The 19938-nt window shown below is 46.8% G+C and overlaps 1 protein-coding gene and 1 long non-coding RNA gene across 6 annotated transcripts in view; both read left to right on the top strand.

Moving 5' to 3' along the window:
- The first annotated feature begins 211 nt into the window (after positions 1 to 211).
- LOC126986291 (uncharacterized) lies at positions 212 to 4659 on the top strand. Its single transcript, XR_007739487.1, has 2 exons — positions 212 to 353; positions 492 to 4659. It is a non-coding gene; the product is annotated as an uncharacterized LOC126986291 (long non-coding RNA).
- A 3663-nt stretch (positions 4660 to 8322) lies between these two features.
- The window catches only part of LOC126986286 (YLP motif-containing protein 1-like), a 54585-nt gene continuing 42969 nt past the window's right edge, over positions 8323 to 19938 (top strand). For 2 of the 5 annotated variants that reach the window (XM_050842252.1, XM_050842257.1), the window contains exons 1-8: positions 8325 to 8475; positions 13062 to 13211; positions 13563 to 14454; positions 14557 to 14684; positions 14810 to 15006; positions 15509 to 18910; positions 19292 to 19398; positions 19605 to 19718. In XM_050842252.1, coding sequence (XP_050698209.1) covers positions 8434 to 8475; positions 13062 to 13211; positions 13563 to 14454; positions 14557 to 14684; positions 14810 to 15006; positions 15509 to 18910; positions 19292 to 19398; positions 19605 to 19718 — 5032 coding nt within the window. In that variant the 5' untranslated portion in view covers positions 8325 to 8433. Of the gene's footprint in view, positions 8476 to 13061; positions 13212 to 13562; positions 14455 to 14556; positions 14685 to 14809; positions 15007 to 15508; positions 18911 to 19291; positions 19399 to 19604; positions 19719 to 19938 lie in introns of all 5 variants that reach the window. The other 3 variants (XM_050842255.1, XM_050842254.1, XM_050842256.1) reach the window with 3 other exon arrangements.

Below are 19938 nucleotides of genomic sequence, written 5' to 3'. Positions count from 1 at the left end.
TACAGTAGATGAGTATTGGACAGGAGAGAGAGAGGTGAGTGAAGGAAAGGTTAGCATGTCACACTAGAGGAAGGCAACCAGAAAAGGATGATTATTGGAGAGAGAGAGAGAGAGAGAGAGAGAGAGAGAGAGAAGATGAAGAAGCAGGGAGGAGAAATTAGAGTACGGATAAAAAATGGAGAGAAGGGAAAGTGGAGAAGGAAGAGAAATTTGAGAGAAAGGAAATGAGAGAGAGAGAGAGAGAGAAGGAAGAGAAATTTGAAAGGAAATAAAAGGAAAAACATTTCATTTACATGGTTGAGGCAAGTTTTCCATGGTTATTTTCTTCCCTGGTGTGAGTACTGATTGGAAAGGTGCCTAGAAATTGGGACACATGCCATTGTTCAGTAGCTCCCACAAGACATAAGAAACTATTTTAACATATCATTTTTATGGTTGAGCCAAATTTTCCATGGTTATTTTCTTCCCTGGTGTGAGTACTGATCGAAAAGGTGCCTAGAAATTGGGAAACATGCCATAGTTCGGTAGCTCTCACAAGACAGCGAGTTCAGCCACAAAGTCCGAGGATGTGTAGGTGCTCAAAGAAGGGACCCGTTGTGGCTGTGACTTTGGATGCCAGTGTTAAGAGGCAAATGTGTGCACTGAAACTGAACTACAATGAAGCCCTCCTCACTCAAGTGCTCAGAATAGGTCTTGACAGGAGAAAATGAACCCTTAGATGTCAGTGGACCTCTATATAGACGGTCCAAAATTCAGTCAGCTTTGTATGGCAGAAATATAACAACACTTCCAGACTGCGGTAGAATCTATATAGAGACGATAGTTAAAACATCTATTATACGGCGTAACCATATTTTTGCTACGTTCCTAAGGTTGGCAGTGAGTACATATAGACCATTCATTTTAGGGGGAGCTACTCTTCAAATACTGCTGCCTTGTAAGGGTTAAAAGTAGTTCTGTCAAGGGGCTTTTAGTAATTTTTTGCACTAAACTGAGACTTTGCTGCTTTCAATAATCATCTCTTACTTGAGGTTGATGGAAATAATTGGTTTGATTGCATGTGTTGGTTAATATAAAAAAGATTCGGAATTTTGCTTTAAGTTTTCATTTACAGAGATACACAGGACATGCATTGCCATAGTTCATAGGCTACACATGGTATTTTATTTTGCTTTTTGTTTTAAGCAGCTCTGGGGCATGGAAAAGCCTGGTAGTCGCAAATTCCATAAAAGAAGAAAGTTAGTGTTTACGAATGGAGTGTCAAATGCGGCCAGGGAGGCGTTGGTGTACGAATATAACCTCCCTGACTGACTTTGTGAATGCCGTAACATACCATAGTTTTATTTACCCACAAAAACTAAACCCTGTACATAATCTCCATAAACCACCAACCCACCACTATAGACATGTGAATATAACCTCTCCTGGGCTGAGTATAGATGCCTTCACCCACCATACAGCTATATATATATTAACCCGAAGCTGCTTATCTGTAGGAGGGTATAGGTTAGGATCTGAAGGGGGGTGGGTGGTTAACTCCTGCTCTCTGTACGATTGTGTTCATGTAATACTTTAAAAGACTAAGAACTCTTTAGAATGACAAGGCCACAAGCAACATTGATACCAGAATAGTGAGTGTGCCAGTAGAAGGTTCTCTCAAGGGATCTCTTTCTAGTGGGCACCATATAACCACAGTAGATGAAGCCATGATTGCATATGCTAATCAACCAATCACTCTCTGTCTAGTGGAGGTGTAACTTGCATGTGTAGCGTCATGGTCAGCTTGGGGGTAAAGGCGAAGATTCATTGATGATTTTGACACCAGCACGGCACTCTTGTCAATCAATCAATCTCTTTTCTGTGGCAGTGTAACTTGTGTTTTGTGTGTCGTGGTCAGTTTGTGGATAGAGACGAAAGTTCACCGATGATTTTGACACCAGCATTACACTCTTGTCAAGCAATCATTCAGTCTGTCTTGTGGAGGTGTGACTTGAGTCTTGTATGATATGGTCAGCTTGAGGGTAGAGATTGAAGTCCACCAGTGACGACAGCAACACTAACACAGCATTCTTGTCCACCACCTCCTCCTCCTCCTTTTTCTTCTTGCTTTTGTTTAATGTCCATATTTTCCCTTGTGGAGTTAGATGGGCTACAAGTTTCTCCCACTCCTCACGATCATATACTCTCTCCTCCCTGACTCCTCCACCTTCTCCTCCTTCTTCTTCCTCTTGATTAATGTCCATATCTTCCCTTATGTGGCTGGACAGGCTATGAGTTTCACCCACTCCTCACAACCTTATACTCCCTCCTCCCTGACTCCTCCTCCTCCTGTAAATCTAAAACACGCACATTAGCCAGACCAACAAAATAGTGTCTACGGTAAAATTCTTGTGGGCTTGTGATTCTAAAGGACTTGTATGTGCTCAGCTGTTCCCTGTATATCAATGTCTCGCTGTCAAGGTGCCAGGCCGGGTTTAAAGTAGATAGGTGTGCCCATACGTTAGCTAGTAAGGCATGCATAGGTAGCCCATACTTAGCTTTTTCACCTCCAAGAGTGATGTATGGATGAATGAATGCTGTTTTGTTGCCGAGTGTGAATGTAATGGTGAGGTTAGGTTGCATTAGTAAGTTTGTTCATTATCTTTCTTTTTTCATCATTCTTTTCATTATCATTATCATTGTCTTCCACTCTTTCTCTTCTTCTCTGCTAATTCCTCTTCTTTTTCCTTCTCTTCTTCTATTATTATTATTATTATTATCATTATTATCATTATTATGTTTATTGTGAGAGAAAGAATGAGAACATGTTTCGAAACCTAATTGGTGAGAGAGAGAGAGAGAGAGAGAGAGAGAGAGAGAGAGAGAGCATTGACCCCTATATTGATTAAGTGACAGGAAGCATCAGATATGTTGACTTGGCTGTCTGGTTTTGCAAGGGTGGCAGGGAGAGGCATTGGCTTAGGACATAGGTACACATTTGTTGCATGGTAAACGTGTAGATGGTTTTACATTGCTCCCACACATCGGAAAGTTAGAGTTCATTTTATTTAGCAAAGAAAATAAAGCGGAAATAAATAATGGCATACGTAAAATATTAAGGCACTGTAATGTCAATGTATAGACAGACTTGAAGTATACCAGTTTTATATTGTTACCACACATCAGAAAATAGGAGTTTGTTATATTTAGCAAAAAAACAATAGTGGAAATGTTGTATGGGTTAAGTGTCAGAGGTGTTGCAATGTAAATGTGTAGATAGCCTTGAAGTAACTATTCTATAATGTTCTTGCAGAGTAACATGAAAGAGATAGTGCATTATATATAGCAAAGAACAGAATGTGGAAATAAATGATTGTGTAAAATCTAAAAAGGGTCCAGGAATACCAATATGTAGATGGGCATAAACAGCTGTTCTATAATGTTCCTGCAGAATAACATGAAAGAGATAGTGCATTATATATAGCTAAGAAAAGAATGTGGAAATAAATAATGGTGTAAAATATAAAAAGGGTCCAGGAATACCAATGTGTAGATGGGCATAAACAGCTGTTCTATAATGTTCCTGTAGAGTAAAGTGAAGAGGTGATTCATTATATAGACCAAAGGAAATAGTGGAAATAAATATCGGAATAAAATTGAAATGTGCAGACAGATGAAGTTAAAGTTCTATAATGTTCCTGCAAAGTAATATCAAGAGATTGTTCATTATATATATAGCAAAGGAAAGAAGATGGGAAATAAATAATGGCACAAAACTAAAAGGTGTTGCAATGTACATGTGAAGACAGATGAATTAAAAGATCTATAATGTTCCTGCAAAGTAATATGGAAGAGATTTTTCATTATATATATAGCAAAGAAAAGATGGGAAATAAATAATGGCACAAAACTAAAAGGTGTTGCAATGTACATGTGAAGACAGATGAATTAAAAGATCTATAATGTTCCTGCAAAGTAATATGGAAGAGATTTTTCATTATATATATAGCAAAGAAAAGGCAGGAAATAAATAATGGCATAAAACTGAAAGGTCTTGCAATGTACCGTATATGTGTAGAGACGAACTAACCATTTGTATTCTCCCCACACTGTAACATGGAGAGGTTGTGCATTATTCAGTAGACCTTCCATTCAGGGCAACACAGGTACCAAATAATTCACGCTAAAAGGAGACGTTATTTCAATGGGATATATCGATTTGGGACTAGTGGGACTTCCTGTGTGTGTGTGGAGTCAGTTCAAGGGTGCTTTATAAGGAAATCCATAAGAAGAAATGTACTAAAAATTGAGGGTCTTACTGTATATAGCAAAGAAGATGGAAATGATTTTTTATTTTTTTTATTTTTTATTTTTTTTCAGTAAAGGAGACAGATCAAGGGCTTAAAAAAGACCGCTACTTACTGCCCCTAAATAATAATAATGGCGTAAATTTCAAAGGTGCTGCAATGTAAATGTGTTTGACGGACTTGGGGTAATAGTTTTGATATTACTCGTACATGTTACAGTGTGGTAGAGTCATGTTATATTCAGTAAGGGAATGTGAGGATAAGGGACAGCAAGTACGTATTGTAATTCTCGAGCAACCTTGTGGCACTCATGAAAAATGTTAATTGCAGCGTGTATACCTAGATGAAAAATGCAAGTATACTATATATTTAATCCACATTGTTTTATCCTGAGAGTGACCTAAGTGTGTGTGTGTGTGTGAGTGTAAGACATTGATATAATTTGTCCATGCCCATCAACGTTAAATAACCCATACGTTTATAGTAAAGATAAGGTATAATTTGGGATTTATCGAATTGAGACTAGTGGGACTTCCTATCTGTGTGTGTGGAGTCAGTTCAAGGGCGTTTTATAAGGAAATCGCTGGATCTATTCATGACCTCGGTGCTCATCTCTGTCACATTGATCATTGAGCCTGTGGCGGGATATATAACCCATTACTCTAGAGTCTAGGACATAGGCCCAGTACTTGTGACATCCAGGTTATCAAAATTTACTTTCCTCAGGTTTCCCCAGGTAGTACACATTTATTCACCAGTCCAACAGTAAGGGCTGCATGCTGAATAGTCTACCTAGGCTCGGGATTCGAACCCAGGCTCACGGATTCTATAGATAGGGGTTCTAACCATTGCATCAAGGCCTAACAGAAAACCAGGAGGATGAAAAATTGTAATGACCTGGATGATATGTTTGTTCTTTGAGGATAAAACTACAGCCATGCAAATATATGAATGGGAATAGCTCATAGATTCGTAGCTTAAATATATAGGGGTGCTAATCATTGCATCAAGGCCTAACAGAAAACCAGCAGGAGGATAAACTGTGATGACCTGTATGATATGTTTGTTCTTTGAGGATAAAACTATATAGGACTACAGCCATGCAAATATATAAATGGGAACAGCTTTTGGAGATAGACAGACACGAGGGAGACAAGAAGGAAAAGATGGAGGGAGGGAAGGAAGGATGAAGGAGGAAATGAGTAGAAGACAGAGAGGAGGGAATGAGTTGATATAGTGAAAAGGTAAAGGAAAACGAAAGAAGTTGAATAGATGAAAAGAAAGAATGGGGCAGTGGTCATCAATCCCCTTTGCGTTCTCTCCCCCCCGCAAAAAAAAAGTTCCCATGAATTAATAAAGGCGATAAATGAGATAATCTTCATCTTAAAGGTAGGCCTATAGAGAGCAGTGACCTGCGCTTGACAGAGAATCGAAGCACCACAAAGAATATAAATGAAGAATCAAAGAAGCAAAGAAGCAATTTTTAAGAGCATGAATAAAACAAACTCAAATTGATGTTATATATTATGGAATCACTATAAATGGCTGGATACACATTGAGGCGCGCTGAATAGAGAAGATCGAAGTCTGGATGATGGCAAAATAAAGAATAAATAAATAATACAAAAGGCAAGGTCATGAATAGTAGAAGATTGTGTTAATAATTAATAATTCACACACACACACACACACACACACACACACGCACACACACACACGTATACATACACACACTGAGAATGATCGATAAGTTTATTAATTCTTGGAAGACTGATAGACAATAATAAATGGAGATCGAATATAGAGAAGCAAAAGGGATGAATTATATATGCCAGACAGTTCATATAATAATTCACACAAAAAATCACTTATAAAACATCTATTCAGGGTTAGATATAAGTAGAATGGAAGACTTGTAGAGAATAGACGGAGAAACAAAGAAGCAAGGGAATGAATAATAGAAAATAAGTAATAAATTCAGACACGCAAGATTGAATTACTGAAAAAAACAAAAAACAAATAACGAGTTGAGGATAGATCGATACACAGGAAGCCCCGGAATGGAACACTGAGAGAATGTAATAAATGGAGAATATAAAGAGGCAATGGTATGATGAAGATAAATCGGCAATAATTTAGACCCAAAATAATATCATACAAAATTAAAGGAGGTTGCATGAATAAGATACGTGGTGAATCACGGAAAATGGAAGACTGATAGAGAATAAACGGAGAATATAAAGAAGCAAGGGGATGAATAATACAAACTAAGCAATAATTCAGACACAAGACTAAAAATAATACACCAAGGAAGTTAAATGCGCACTGACCCGCGGAGAACAAAGGATCGGAATGTTATAGAAAAAGGCTTGGATTCTCCTTGGCGGCGGCGGATCCCTCTCGGCGGCGTGAGGCGGCGGTGGCAAGGGCCACTGATACCAGAATGGGGGAAATATCGGAAGATTTACTGAACTATCGGGAGATCTACAGAAATATCAGGATATACAGATTTTGTTTTAGATTTCTCCAATATCTCTTGAAATTCTCGGGAATGGCATAAGAACACTCCATACGTATTGCCCGAAACCCCACTCCACTATGTCTCCACATAACCACAGCGGGGCACGTAACACATGAGAATTTTCTCGACTAGCGCAGGAAAGTGTTTTAACCGGCGCCGCGGGGATCGATCGAATCGTACCCGCGCGGCAGCGAGATGGGTCCGAAAGTCTCCGTAACCAGTACGTCGGCTACAGAAGTAGGGACTGTACTCCACCCGCAAAGTGAGCGATGGGAGGCTCGCCCATCAGGCGGGTCTGGCACTGCACAAGAGATATATAGTTGTGTCTTGACAGAGAGAGAGAGAGAGAGAGAGATTAAAGTTACTCGCAAACAGTAACGTATAACTTGTGAATATGCTAGCCATATAGGTAAAGTTGGGGGCATACGCTGTAGCAGCGCGTGGCCTCGGTGCTCATCTCCGCAACATTGGCCCTTAGCCTGTGGTGGGATCGCTCGAGCGAGCCCAGTACCCTGGGACACAGGACCAGTGTGACATCCGGAGTTTTTTTGTTTTTTTTTTTGCAGCCTTGCGCCGCGCCCGCTTCCTTCCAGATCCATGATGATGGTCGGTCTCTTTCTTTCGGTAGGGTAGGTCCTGATGGTCGGCCCAGCCCGTTCTGGCGCAGGCGAGTGTTTATAGTGGCGCCATCTTGCATTACCACAGTCTACCTTCCCCAGCAGGTACCCATTTATTGACCAGCCGGAAAGGGAAGATGAATAACTGCAGGGGTGAGCTGCACGCCGAATGCTCGGACCGGGATTCGAACCCGGGCCTGCGGAGTAGAAGCCAGGCACTCTGACCATTAGACCACGGAGGTGTATTAGCATATTAGCTATACAGCTAACACTTAATTACCAAATACGGTGTGAAGCAACTCAGCCTATTCATTAAATAAAATCTTCGCACTTTTTTTTAGAAAAAGACAGCATTGCTTGCTTGACTGACTGATATGGAGTTAACTCAGATCGAGTGGGCGCCTGTCACTATAAGTTCTTGCATGGCCCACTGCTGTTTATATATATATATATATATATATATATATATATATATATATATATATATATATATATATATATATATATATATAATTACATCAACGACGTACGTACGTTGACCTTTAACTCATAATCTCATTATATAATAAATTTGCAGGAGACACAAATTATGACTGAAAGTTGAATCCTCTCTGACGAAGACAGATAAAGCCCACTGATCTCAAAATATTTAGGGATGTATATATAGGCTATATAGGCATACTATACGCAGTACACGTGATCGACGAAGCCTCCAAAAAGATTTCACTTCACCCAGTGCGAGAATGGAATAAATTCCCACCTTCAGTGATCCAGCAACACGATTGACTCATTAAAAAAAAAAAACAAGCTTGATCGACCGTCACTTCCTGTTCCTGGAATATCTATGTAAATCTATGTAAATCTGATGAAACTTTCAGTCGGCAGCAAAATCTCCTGAAATCTCCTCCGCGGCGTCTGGCAACACTGCAAGGCGGCGAGGAGAGGAAGAAGGAGGCGGCGCAAGAGAGGAGCAGGAGAGGAGGCGGGACACAGGACACTTAACGGCACTATGTGGGCCAACCAGTCCTGGGCGGCGAGTAGCCCTCAGCAGGTACGTGAAGGAGGCGCAGCAGGAGGGGAAGGAGGCGCTGGAGAAGGGAGGGAAGGACGGGAAGTGGAGGAAATGAAGGGAAATATATAACCCTTGCTAGGTACCCACGCTTATTATAATTTCGCCTTTTTCCTTGTTTTCTTGACCTTTACACGCCTAGGCCTGGTCATGTAAGGTCAAGAAGGTCAGGAGGAGGGGAAGAAGGCGCTGGAGAAGGGAATGAAGGAGGAGAAGTCGTGGAAATGAGAGAAAATTGATAACCTTTGCTAGTCATTCACGCTTATTATATTTTCGCGCTTTTTCCATGTTTTCCTGACCTTTACGCGCCCAGGAAGAATGGAGGAAAGGGAGAAGAAGGAGGAGGAGGAATAAAGAAAGGGAAGAAGGAGGAGGGAAGGGAAGGAGTGCAGGAAAATAGAAATAATGTATCCTTGCTAGTTTGACCCCACGCTTATTATTATTTCGCCTTTTTCCATGTTATTATGACCTTTACACGGCTAAGCCTCGTCGTATAAGATCAGGGGAAGTGGAGGAGAGGAGTGGAAGGAGGGAGGGAGGAAGGAAGGGAAGGAGAAGTGAAGGAAAGAAGGAAGATGCATGACCCCTGTTAGCCGACTCCACGCATATCAGTAATTTCACGTTTCTCCATGTTTCCTTGACCTTTACACGCTTAGGCCTAGTCATATAAGGGCAGGAAGGTCATGAGGAGTGGAGGAATGAATGGAAGACAGGAGGAGGAGGCATGGAGGGAAAAAAGGACAGGAGGAGGAAGCGTGGAGAGAATAGATGCGCGCGAGCCATAACCATCACAATTTTTGCGTCATTTTTTTGTACTTTCCTCTATTTTCCTTCTGTTTTCCTCCACAGTCAAAGGCAGGAAGGTCAGGAGGAGACAGTACAGAGGAAATGAAAAACAGACAATAGGAAGATAGGAGAGAGATAAGCCTACCGTGTTACCGGCCTTCATATTTTCACCTGTCATGTTTTCTTGCTGTTTTTTTACCCTCTAAGTGATTAAATAAAATGTCTCAAGGTCTCATGGCACTGTGTAAGGGTCTAGGTGGCACTGTATCAGGGTAGTAGTGCCATAATAATAGGAAGAAGGGAGATAGTCAAGCCTACCAAGCTACCATCCTTCATATTTTCACCTTTCTGTCATGTTTTCTTGCTGTGTTTACCCTCTAAGTCAGGGGTTCCCAACCTTTTTGTTCCTCTGTACCCCTTGGGCATTTTTAAAGGTTCCCATGTACCCCTAAAAGTTTAGGATAAAAAAATGATGAAATTGTAATATTTTGATATAATTTTATAATGAAATATGTATGTGTAGACTGATGATATAATTCAAATAACAGTTTTGCTTACTAAAATGAGGAAATTGAACAAAAAAATACGACATTGTGCAATTTGAATGCAGATTACAACACCATGTATTGTACAGTAGTGGTTATTCTCTGACCAATGTGCCCCCCGAAAAGTGCAAATGTACCACTGGGGGTACATGTTCCCCAGGTTGGGAACCCCTGCTCTAAGTGATTAAATAAGATGTCTCAAGGTCCCATGGCACTGTGTAATGGTCTAAGTGGCACTGTATCAGGGTAGTAGTGCCATAATAATAGTAAGAAGGTATTTAAGACTACCAAGTTACCATCCTTCATATTTTCACCTTTTTATCATGTTTTCTTGCTGTATCTTCCCTCTAAGTGTTTAAATAAGATGTCTCAAGGCCCCATGGCACTGTTTTAATGGTCTAGGTGGCACTGTATCAGGGTAATAGTGCCATAATGAGGTGTTTTTAATGCAGGAGTGTGAGGAAGGGGCAGCATGTAGCATTGTCTGCCCCCCCCCCCCTCAACCTCCCGCCACCACTGCCTCTCAACTGCGTGTCTCAAGGGGGGCGTGTGGCATGACCTTGGAAGCTAGGCTGCTCTTGAGGGGGCACTAAAGGCTGTGTTGGGGTAGTGTGACTTAGGGTAACACAAGGACCTCTAGACCATTAGTGTGTGAGGAAACTGTGTATGATATAAGGTGTTTGTAGGTGTTGAGGTAGTGTGACTTAGCAGGGTAATACAAGGACATCTAGACCATTAGTGTGTGAGGAAACTATGTGTGATATAAGGTGTTTGTGGGTGTTAGGGTAGTGTGAATTAGGGTAACACAAGGACCTCAGACCATTAGCAGGATAACACAAGGACCTCTCGACCATTAGCAAGGTAGCACAAGGACCTCCAGACCATTAGTGTGTGAGGAAACTATGTGTGATATAAGGTGTTTGTAGGTGTTAAGGTAGTGTGACAGCAGGGTAACACAAGAGCGTCTAGACCGTTAATGTTGTGAGGAAACTATGTATGATAATCTTTGGTGTTTGTGGGTGAGGGTCTGAACCATGTAGATAAGATTTTATTGTCTAATTAATATTAATCAATAGTCTATTTGTTATTATTGGGTATTATTGCTGTTTCAGACAATTCGTAGCATGTGGATTATTTTTCTCTTTGCTACTTTCCTGTTTTTATATTTGCTGACTGTAATATTGAAAATGGTTAAAAGTCATATAAGGTCAGAAGTAGAGGAATAACAGGTAGGCAGGAGGAGGAGGCTCAGAGGAAAAAAGACAAGAGGAGGAGGCTCAGAGGAAAAAAGACAGGAGGAACGACGAAACAGCTGGAAGCACTATTGATACGATGTGATGTGAGAATGCTTAGATATTTGATGGCAATCAGATGGCAAGATTGAATTTCAAATGAAGAAGTGGTGAGGAGGAGTGGCCTGGAGGAGTTACTGAGTAAGACCAGTTTAAGGTGGTTTGGACATGCGAGGAGAAGAGAAGAGCACATCCTGAGACGTGCACTGAACTTTGAGGTAGAGGGCAGAAGACCACCAGGAAGGCCAAGGAAGACGTGGAGAAAGGTGGTGGAGGAAGATATGAGGAGGCTGAACATCACGGAAGAAATGACTATGGACCGACAACAGTGGAGGAGGCTCGTATCCCGTTCAACCCCACCATAGGGAATAAATGGATGTTAAACGCTGATGATGATGAGGAGGAGGAGGAGGCTCAGGGGAAAAAAGACAGGAGGAGGAGGCTTGGAGAAAAATAAGACAGGAGGAGGAGGAGGCGTGGAGAGGAATAAAATGCACCCAAGCCATAGCTATCACAATTCTTACATAATTCTTGAACTTTTCCTGTTTTTTCCTCCCTTTTCCTCCTCCCTTTGCAAAGTGTGTCAGGTATTTGTAAAAAAAAATATCGAACTTGACAGATCTAACCACCTATAGTCTGTCCAAATTAACTTGGCCAATTTGCACCGAGAAGCCCCTCCCCCATTTTGGCTAAGCTCCACCCCCCTTTTCACCTGATTGGCTGTTGATGACATCATGTATTGTATCAAAGAGACGTACCAAATATATATGATTGAGATAATCTAGCAAGTTTCATGATTAAAAAATATTCATAATTTAATTGAATGACGGCACTCTACTCTAACAATCAATGACATCACCTAAGAAACAAAGTACAATCATAATACTACAAGTTTTCGAGGGAGAACGGGCCCTGCAAAACGAGCACTGAAGGCGATGATAGTAGGCTACCTATAAAGTAATGCACACTTTCCGTCATTATTTCCTACAGCGAGGTGGGGCAAGGTGCCAGAGGGGGCCGGGAGCCACCCCTGCTGGAGTACTCCCTGGCCAAGCTCATTCACATAGGCATACCAAATATAATCACATAAAAAATATCTTCCACAGTAACTTCATATAGGTAGGAATCATTGTATTGAGGAATAAATTATGTATCTGTGGCTTGGAGGGACGGGTAGGCTATGTACGTTGGCAAATTGGCCAAGTTAATTTGGACAGACTATAGCACGCGGGTCATGTTCTCCCTTCAACGCTCCTTACCTCAGTCGCCATGTTCGCCCCTCAACACTCCTTACCCCAGTCTATCTTTGCCGTTCATTACCTTTTCATGGAGGCGTTTTCCTCCTCCCTTTGCTCTTTTTTAACCTACTTAGCATGGAAAATTATTATTACTATTATTACTGGCATTGCTGTTATATTTACCATGAAAGTATTTCCCAGGAAAATTCAATTCATGTAGATAGAGACGAACAGCAAGTGGCAGGGAGTAATGGAAATGAGGACATGCAGAGATGGATTATCACGTCATTATCAGTTATTTATACTTTATAGTGAGGAGAACGATTTATGTACCACGAAATATAGTTATAAGTGCAGTTTTGAAAGCCATCCACCAATACACTAACCCATAAAGAAAAAATAATAATAATAATATTCCCATTCTCTTCTACATTGTTCAGTCATAAATATATACACCAATAAAACATTGAGAAATCATTAAGCTTTCAAATAATATACGATAAAATATTTTTGAAGGAATTGTTTATAAAAATATCGGTTTTGTTAGTTTCAACCTATGAATATCCCATGTGTGGGCGGCCTGTCAGCAGAACCCCGGAGTGAAGGGGTTAAAAGTTGTAAAACTTTGGCACCGATTTTCTGCATTTTTGTTAAGTGGCATCCAGGAGTGGAGGTCAGTGCCTTATGTACAGTGTGGTGACTTGCAGGGCCTCAGCCTCCTAGAACAGCAGGCCCAGCAGTATGCAGCTCTCCAGCAACAGCAGCCAGCACAGCAGGCACAACAGCAGCAGCAGGGACAGCACCAGTGGCAGCAGGGCCAGGCATCAACAAACCCCTGGATGTGGGGGCAGGCAGGGGTGAGTGGTACTTGGTCTTCCTGTGGCAGGGGGAGGCAGCTGGAGGGCAAGACAGATAGTAGCAAAAGCCCACAACAGGCTGCCCCCTCAAGGCTGACAGAGGTGCTCCAGGGCATTCTTAACATTACTTCCCGAGGTGTCTGGGCATGGAACAGCTCATCACTGTCCTCCTCACACTCAGGGGAGGAATGGTGTCACCCTTTATAGGAAAAATTTAGGTCACTAGATAATATTTCCTGTGAATTATTATCTAGTCTGATAAATCTTGCCATTGTGTATTTTTTGGGTACAATGATGGTAAGCTACTTAGAAGGTAGTGTGTGATGTGCTTGATTGTTTGTGTGTCCACAGATGTACGGCATGTACGGGATGTACGGGAACAACATGCCCCTCATGGGCATCCCCACCCCACCTGTGGCTGCCCCCCTGCCCCCAGGCCCTCCACCAGGCCCTCCTCCTGGTGACCCCCCAGCAGGGAATGAGGCCCCTCCACCCCCACCCAAGGAGCCCCCACCCCCACCCCCTCCAGAGGAGGTGGAGGAGAAGAAAGCAGCATTGAAGGCGGCAGCCAAGGACCCGCCCCCACCGCCCCCGCAGGACGGGCTGCTGGGCCCCGTGCCTGCTGCCGTGGCCCCCCTGCTGCCAGGCATCAAGCCCCCCACGCCCAAGGAGGTGAAGACACCACAGACCAAAGACACATCCGGCTGGAAGAACAATGCCCCGGGGCTGCTGGGGCCACCCCCAGCCACCGTGCAGCCAGCCAGGGGGGGCTGGGTGGGGCCCCAGCCCCAGCCAGGAAGTGCCTGGAAGGCTGACCCCATTACTGCTGTCAACAAGACCACCACCACCACTGCCACCAGCACCACCACCACCACCAAGAATGTGACAGCCACCTCCAGCACCACCAGCACTACCAACAGTTCCAACACAAACACTAAGAGCAGTGCTGCCAACAGCATTAACAGCAGCAACAGCAACAGCAGCGGCGCAGCCACCACCCCTACCACCCCCACCACCAACAGCAACAGCAGCAGCAGCATGAACCAGAAGGGTGGCCAGCCAGCGGGAGGCAATGCCTGGCAACAGAATCAGGGCCGGACAGACCTTCCCTCTGGCTGGATGGACTGCAGCATGCCGCCCCCCAACCACCGGCCAAGCTGGAACCAGAACACTGAGTCACCCAAGGGCGGGGAGATGTCTCACATGGGCCAGGGCGGCATGAACTACCCTCCACCGTCCACCGGTAAGTCTGTGCTGGTCTGTCTTCTGCTGCCATAATAATGTGGGAAAAGACATCCCACTCCCCCAACACCAACCTTCTCTCAAACACTGTTACTTGCTGCAGGAGGAAGAGGCGGAGGCCAAGGACAGTATCAGTATGGCGCTGGCGGCAACACACCCCAGGGAGGGGGGAGAGGGGCACCACCCGCAACAGAAGCACCAGGAGGAGGACAGCCGGAGTTTGACGAGGCGGTGAGTCAATTAATTACTGTTAGTCTTACCCACTGTTCCACTGTGACATTTAGAACATAACAGATTAATTATTCCTTCTTTTCTCGTCCAATTTAACCAAAGTCTTCCTCTCAAACCCTTGAAAGGCCTTGCATGTGCATGTTGCGTGCGATAACACATCACCTACACTTGGCTCCGTTTCTCGCCCGTCACATGCTCCGTCACACCAACAGAATGACGAGGACCTGAAGGAGTTTGACGTGCAGTTTGCCAATTGGGAGAAGCAGTTTGAGAAGTGGCGTGAGGACAACAGAGGCCACCCGGACAAACAGGCGCTGAGGAGGTGAGTTTCAGCCCTGCCTCACTTCTCTGTCTCTTTGCAGCGCTGTGATTACAGGCTCCAGTCAATCAGTCAGTCTCTGTGCCTCACCCTCTCTTTTATATCTCAAGTGACTGAGTGTATGGTAGTGGCCATGAATTTTTATTAGCTTTTAGGTGTATAAGGCTTGGTCATGTAGCATGAAAAATAGCTTGTCCCTCTGTCACACTAGCAAGACTCATAACTCAGGGTGTTTAGTTTAGGAGAAAGGCATTCAGCTCTCCTCTTAGGCTGTTTTTTCTGCAGTCTGTATTGTTTAGAGTTGCAGCTTCAAGTTCAACAGATGTGGATGAGTGAGAGGAACAGAGCCAAGACATGAGGTAGAGTAACTCTTTTCTTTCCTACCTCAAAATAGAACCACAGAACGTAATAAAGCCATTGCATTTTGATCCTGGCAAGGAAGGCGTCACAGAAACACTGTCAACACGCTGATAATCTCACCGTGTGCCCGCCCTGCCCCCCACAGGTATGAGGAGGAGTGGACCACCTGGAGGGCCCAGCTGCTGTCCAAGCGTGAAGACATCCGCAGCAGGAAGGTGGCCAAGTTCAAGCAGCAGCAACACCAGAAGCCTTCCCCCACCGGCAGCACCACCGCTGCCACCACCACCTCCCCCTCCACCGCCACCACCACATCGGCCAACAGTGGTATGAATGGATCGGGTTATGGCCAGAATCAGGGCCAGGGAGGCTATGGCCAGGACCAAGGAAGGTTTGGCCAAAACCAGGGACAGGACGACTATGGCCAAAATCAAGGACAGGACTATGGCCAAGGAGGCTATGGCCAGAACCAAGGACTGGGAGGATACAACCAGAACCAGGGTCCAGGTGGATATGGCCAAAACCAGGGCCAGGGAGGGTTTGGGCAAAATCAAGGACAAGGAGGTTATGGCCAGAACCAAGGGTCAGAAGGATATGGCCAGAACCAGGGCCAAGGAGGGTATGGCCAAGGACAAGGATATGGCCAAAGTCAAGGACAAGGAGGATTTGGCCAAGACCAAGGAGGATATGGCCAAAACCAAGGCCAGGGAGGGTTTGGCCAAGAGCAAGGAGGATACGGCCAAAACCAAGGCCAGGGAGGCTTTGGCCAGAGGTCAGAGCCAGGAGGCTTCAATCAGAACCAGGGAAGGTTTGGCCAAAACCAGGGAGGGTCAGGAGGTTTTGGCCAGAATCAGGGAGGGCCAGGTGGGTTTGGCCAGAACCAAGGCCAAGGTTTCGGTCAGAATAAAGGGCCAGGGAGCTTTGGCCAGAACCAAGGAGGGCCTGGAGGGTTTGGCAACAACCAAGGGCCAAGAGGGTTTGGTCAAAATCAAAGTTCAGGTGGTTTTGGCCAGAACCAAGGGCCAGGAGGGTTTGGCCAGAACCAGGGAGGGCCAGGTGGGTTTGGCCAAAACCAGGGAGGGTCAGGAGGTTTTGGTCAGAAACCGGGAGGGCCAGGCGTGTTTGGCCAGAACAAGGATTCAGGTAGTCGTGACCAGAGTCCTGGGTCAGAAGGAGCTGGCCAGGACCAGGACCTGAGATCGTTTGGCCAGAAGCAAAGCCCTGGTGTCTTTGGCTCCAGTCCGAGCAGATTTGGACCTAATCAAAGCCGGGACAAGTTTAGCCCAGGGAAGGATGCCGGCCCAAACCAGAAAAGGATGGGAGAGAGTCCGGGCCAGGAGGAGTTTGGCCAAAAGCCGGACCAGAAAGGATTTGACTCAAGCCAGGGCCAAGGAGACTTTGGCCAGGACCAAGACATGCGCGGCTTTGGTCGAGGAGGCTTTGGCTCGGGCCGGGGCCGAGGGGACTTTGGCCAGAATAGGGGCCGAGGGGACTTTGGTGCCAATCGAGGCCGAGGAGAAATTGGCCAGAATCGTGGACGCGGCGACTTTGGGTCTGGCCGAGGTAGAGGGGATGACTTTGGCCAGAGCAGGGGCCGAGGGGACTTTGGCCAGGGCCGTGGGCGGGGAGACTTTGGCCAGAACAGAGGGAGAGGCGAAGACTTCAGTCCAGGCCGAGGCCGAGGGGAAGACTTTGGCGCAAACCGAGACGACATGGGCCAAGACAGAGGCCGCGGGGAAGCCTTTGGCCAGAACAGAGGGCGAGGAGAAGACTTTGGGCCAAACAGAGGCCGTGGCAGTGACTTTGGGCCAGGCAGAGGCCGGGGAGGTGACTTTGGGCCAAGCAGAGGCCGGGGAGGCGACTTTGGCCAGAACAGAGGCCGCGGAGGGTTTGACCAGCGGCCGGACAGAGGGGACTTTGACCAGAGCAAGGAGCAAGGAGGATTTGGCCCCAGCCAAGACAAAGATGACCTGGGCCAGAAGCAGGACAGAGATGGATTTGGCCAGAATGACAGCCAGCCACCTGTGCGAGGGGGCTTTGGCCGTGGCATGTTTGGTGGCCGAGGAGGGTTTGGCTCCAACAGGGGGAGAGGTGGATTTGGCCAAAATCAAGACAAAGGTGAATTTGGCCAAGATCAAGATCCAAGTGACCAAGACCAGAGTCAAGACGGAAGCAACTTTGGCCAGGCCCGAGGAAGGGGCGGCTTTGGCCGAGGGGACTCCCGGGGTGGCCGGGGCCGAGATGGCTTTGGTCGGGGCCGAGGTGGCTTTGGCCAAGGCCGAGGCGGCTTCAACCAAGGCAACTTTGACTCTAGCCCGAGCAAGGAAGAGTTTGGGCCGGGCCAGGGCCAGGGCCAGGACAGGTTTGGCAAGGACCCGGAGCCGGAGCAGTTTGGGTTCAACAACGAGCCAGGAAAGTTTAGCCCTGGGCTGGGTCGGGGAGGGCGAGGCCAGTGGGCCGGCAGAGGTGGTAGGGGTGGCCTCCACCAGGGAGAGCCTGACCAAGACCAGGGCACAAACTTTTGGCAGGGCAGACGAGACGGCCCCAGCCCCGACCAGCGGAGCAACAGCCCATGGTCTAATGCTGAACGCGACAGCTGGGGTGGCCGCGGCAGGGGGGGGAGGGGAGGCTTTGGCCCTGTGGGCCGGGGACAGCCCCAGCAGGAGGAAGAGGAGCAGGGCTTTGGCATGAGGGGAGGCGGCAGGGGCCAGGACCGCGGCAGCTCCAGCAGACCTTTCGGCCAGCGCGGTCGAGGCCGGGGAGGCTTTGGGTCAGGTGGTTTTGGCCAGGATGACCCCATGGCCAAGGAGGACGCCATGGGTGACCAGCCGGACCGGGGATTTTCTGACCTCGGCCAGATGAACAGTGACAGGGGAGACTTTGGCCAGCCTGGCTGGGGCCGGGGTCGTGCCCGGGGCCGAGGCCGAGGGGGTCAGGATGGCCCAGATGGGCCCGAATGGGAGCAGGGACCCCCAGGCCAAATGGGGGAGAGCGGCCGAGGTGGCCGTGGCCGGGGAGGATCCGGTGGTAGTCGCTGGGGGGATGATGACAGGGGCAGGATGGACGAGGGGCCTGGCGGATGGCAGGGGGAGGGCAGCGACCCCAGCTGGCGGGGCCGTGGGGGCTTTGATCCCTCCAGGCGAGGGCGGGGCAGATTTGACTCTGGCAGAGGTGGCAGGGGGAGGGGCGGCCCGGACTCTGAGGAGGAAGGGCCGAGGGGCTCTGAACCCCAGGAGTGGAGCCAGCGAGGCCGTGACTCACAAGGCTGGGGCCAGAGAGGCCGTGGCCGAGGATTCAATGACCGGGACAGTTGGGATCGCAGCAGTCAACCCGACAAGGATGACCTTGGTGGATTTGGCCGAGGCAGTGGCCCTCAAGAAAGCCGCTGGGGCAGCGACGACAGGGGCCGGTCCAGAGACAGTCCCTACGGCAGGGGCCGGGGCCGGGGCCGCGGAGGAGCTTGGTCTGGCCCAGAGCAGAAGGACCAGGGCCCATGGCAGGGCGATGACGGCCCTACCGACAACCCACCGTGGAGGCAGCCCGGCGGCAGGTGAGTGATGGCGGCCTGGCCAAGGACTGGTGTGTGTATGTGTGTATGTGTGTGTGTGTGTTTACCTAGTTGTAGTTTTACAGGGCCTGGGCTTACGCTCATGTGGTCCCGTCTCCATATTTGTATTTATTCAGTTTTTCTTTAAAGTTGTGCACACTCTTCGCCGATACTACATCCTCACTTAGTCTGTTCCAAACCTCTATGTTTCTTTGCGGGAAGCTATATTTCTTTGTGTTTCAAGCATCTTCCTTTCCTCAATTTTTTATTGTGTCCTTGTGTGTTGCTAGTGTTTCTTCCTTCTCTTAGTAGTAACTATGTATGTGTGTGTGTGTATATGTGTGTGTGTGTAGCTGAAGTAACACACAGCTTTGCCACCTGCAGGGGCTGGGGCGGCCCACAGCAGCAGGAGGATGATGGTCCAGGATGGGGCCGTGGGGGTGGCCAGCGTGACCGAGGCCGTGGGGGGCGAGGCAGCAACTCTCCCAATGGTGAGTGTTGTCCTGGTCTTCAGTGTCTCACAGTTCCCAGGCCTCGTGGTAACTGAAGGCACCTTTGTCCTCTGATGTACTACAGCCTAAGAAATATGTCCTCTAACAGGCTAGGGAACAACACTAGAAATAGGGATAGGAATGTTCAACCACAGTTCCTGAAATACCCTTGTGTGTGTGTGTGCTATCCATTGTTCCCCCCACAGCAGGTCGGGGAGGCTGGGGTCGTGGGCGGGGCGGTGGCGGCTGGGGGGGTGACGACTACATGCACCAGGATGAGCCAGTGGACCGCCGTGATGGCCCGCCGGGATGGAAAAAAGGTGAGCATGGGCCACGGGAAGGGGCAGAGGCACCCTCAGACTCAGAGTAACTGCTTGTTCTACATTTTGCACTATTTGAATACTTTCCTGTCTCCCTCTTCATACTTATTAGATCATGTTCATACTTGCCCTGCTTTATTCTTTGGCTTGGCATTGCAGTTATTTGTAGTTATTATTTTTAGTTTCTATTTGTCAATTTTGTCTTAGGGCCGTATTACAA

Source organism: Eriocheir sinensis, chromosome 61 (genome assembly GCF_024679095.1).
Source record: "Eriocheir sinensis breed Jianghai 21 chromosome 61, ASM2467909v1, whole genome shotgun sequence".
Classification (NCBI taxonomy): Eukaryota; Metazoa; Arthropoda; class Malacostraca; order Decapoda; family Varunidae; genus Eriocheir; species Eriocheir sinensis.
The sequence above is the reverse complement of the archived record's forward strand: the minus strand, read 5'-3'. Positions and strand labels throughout refer to the sequence as shown.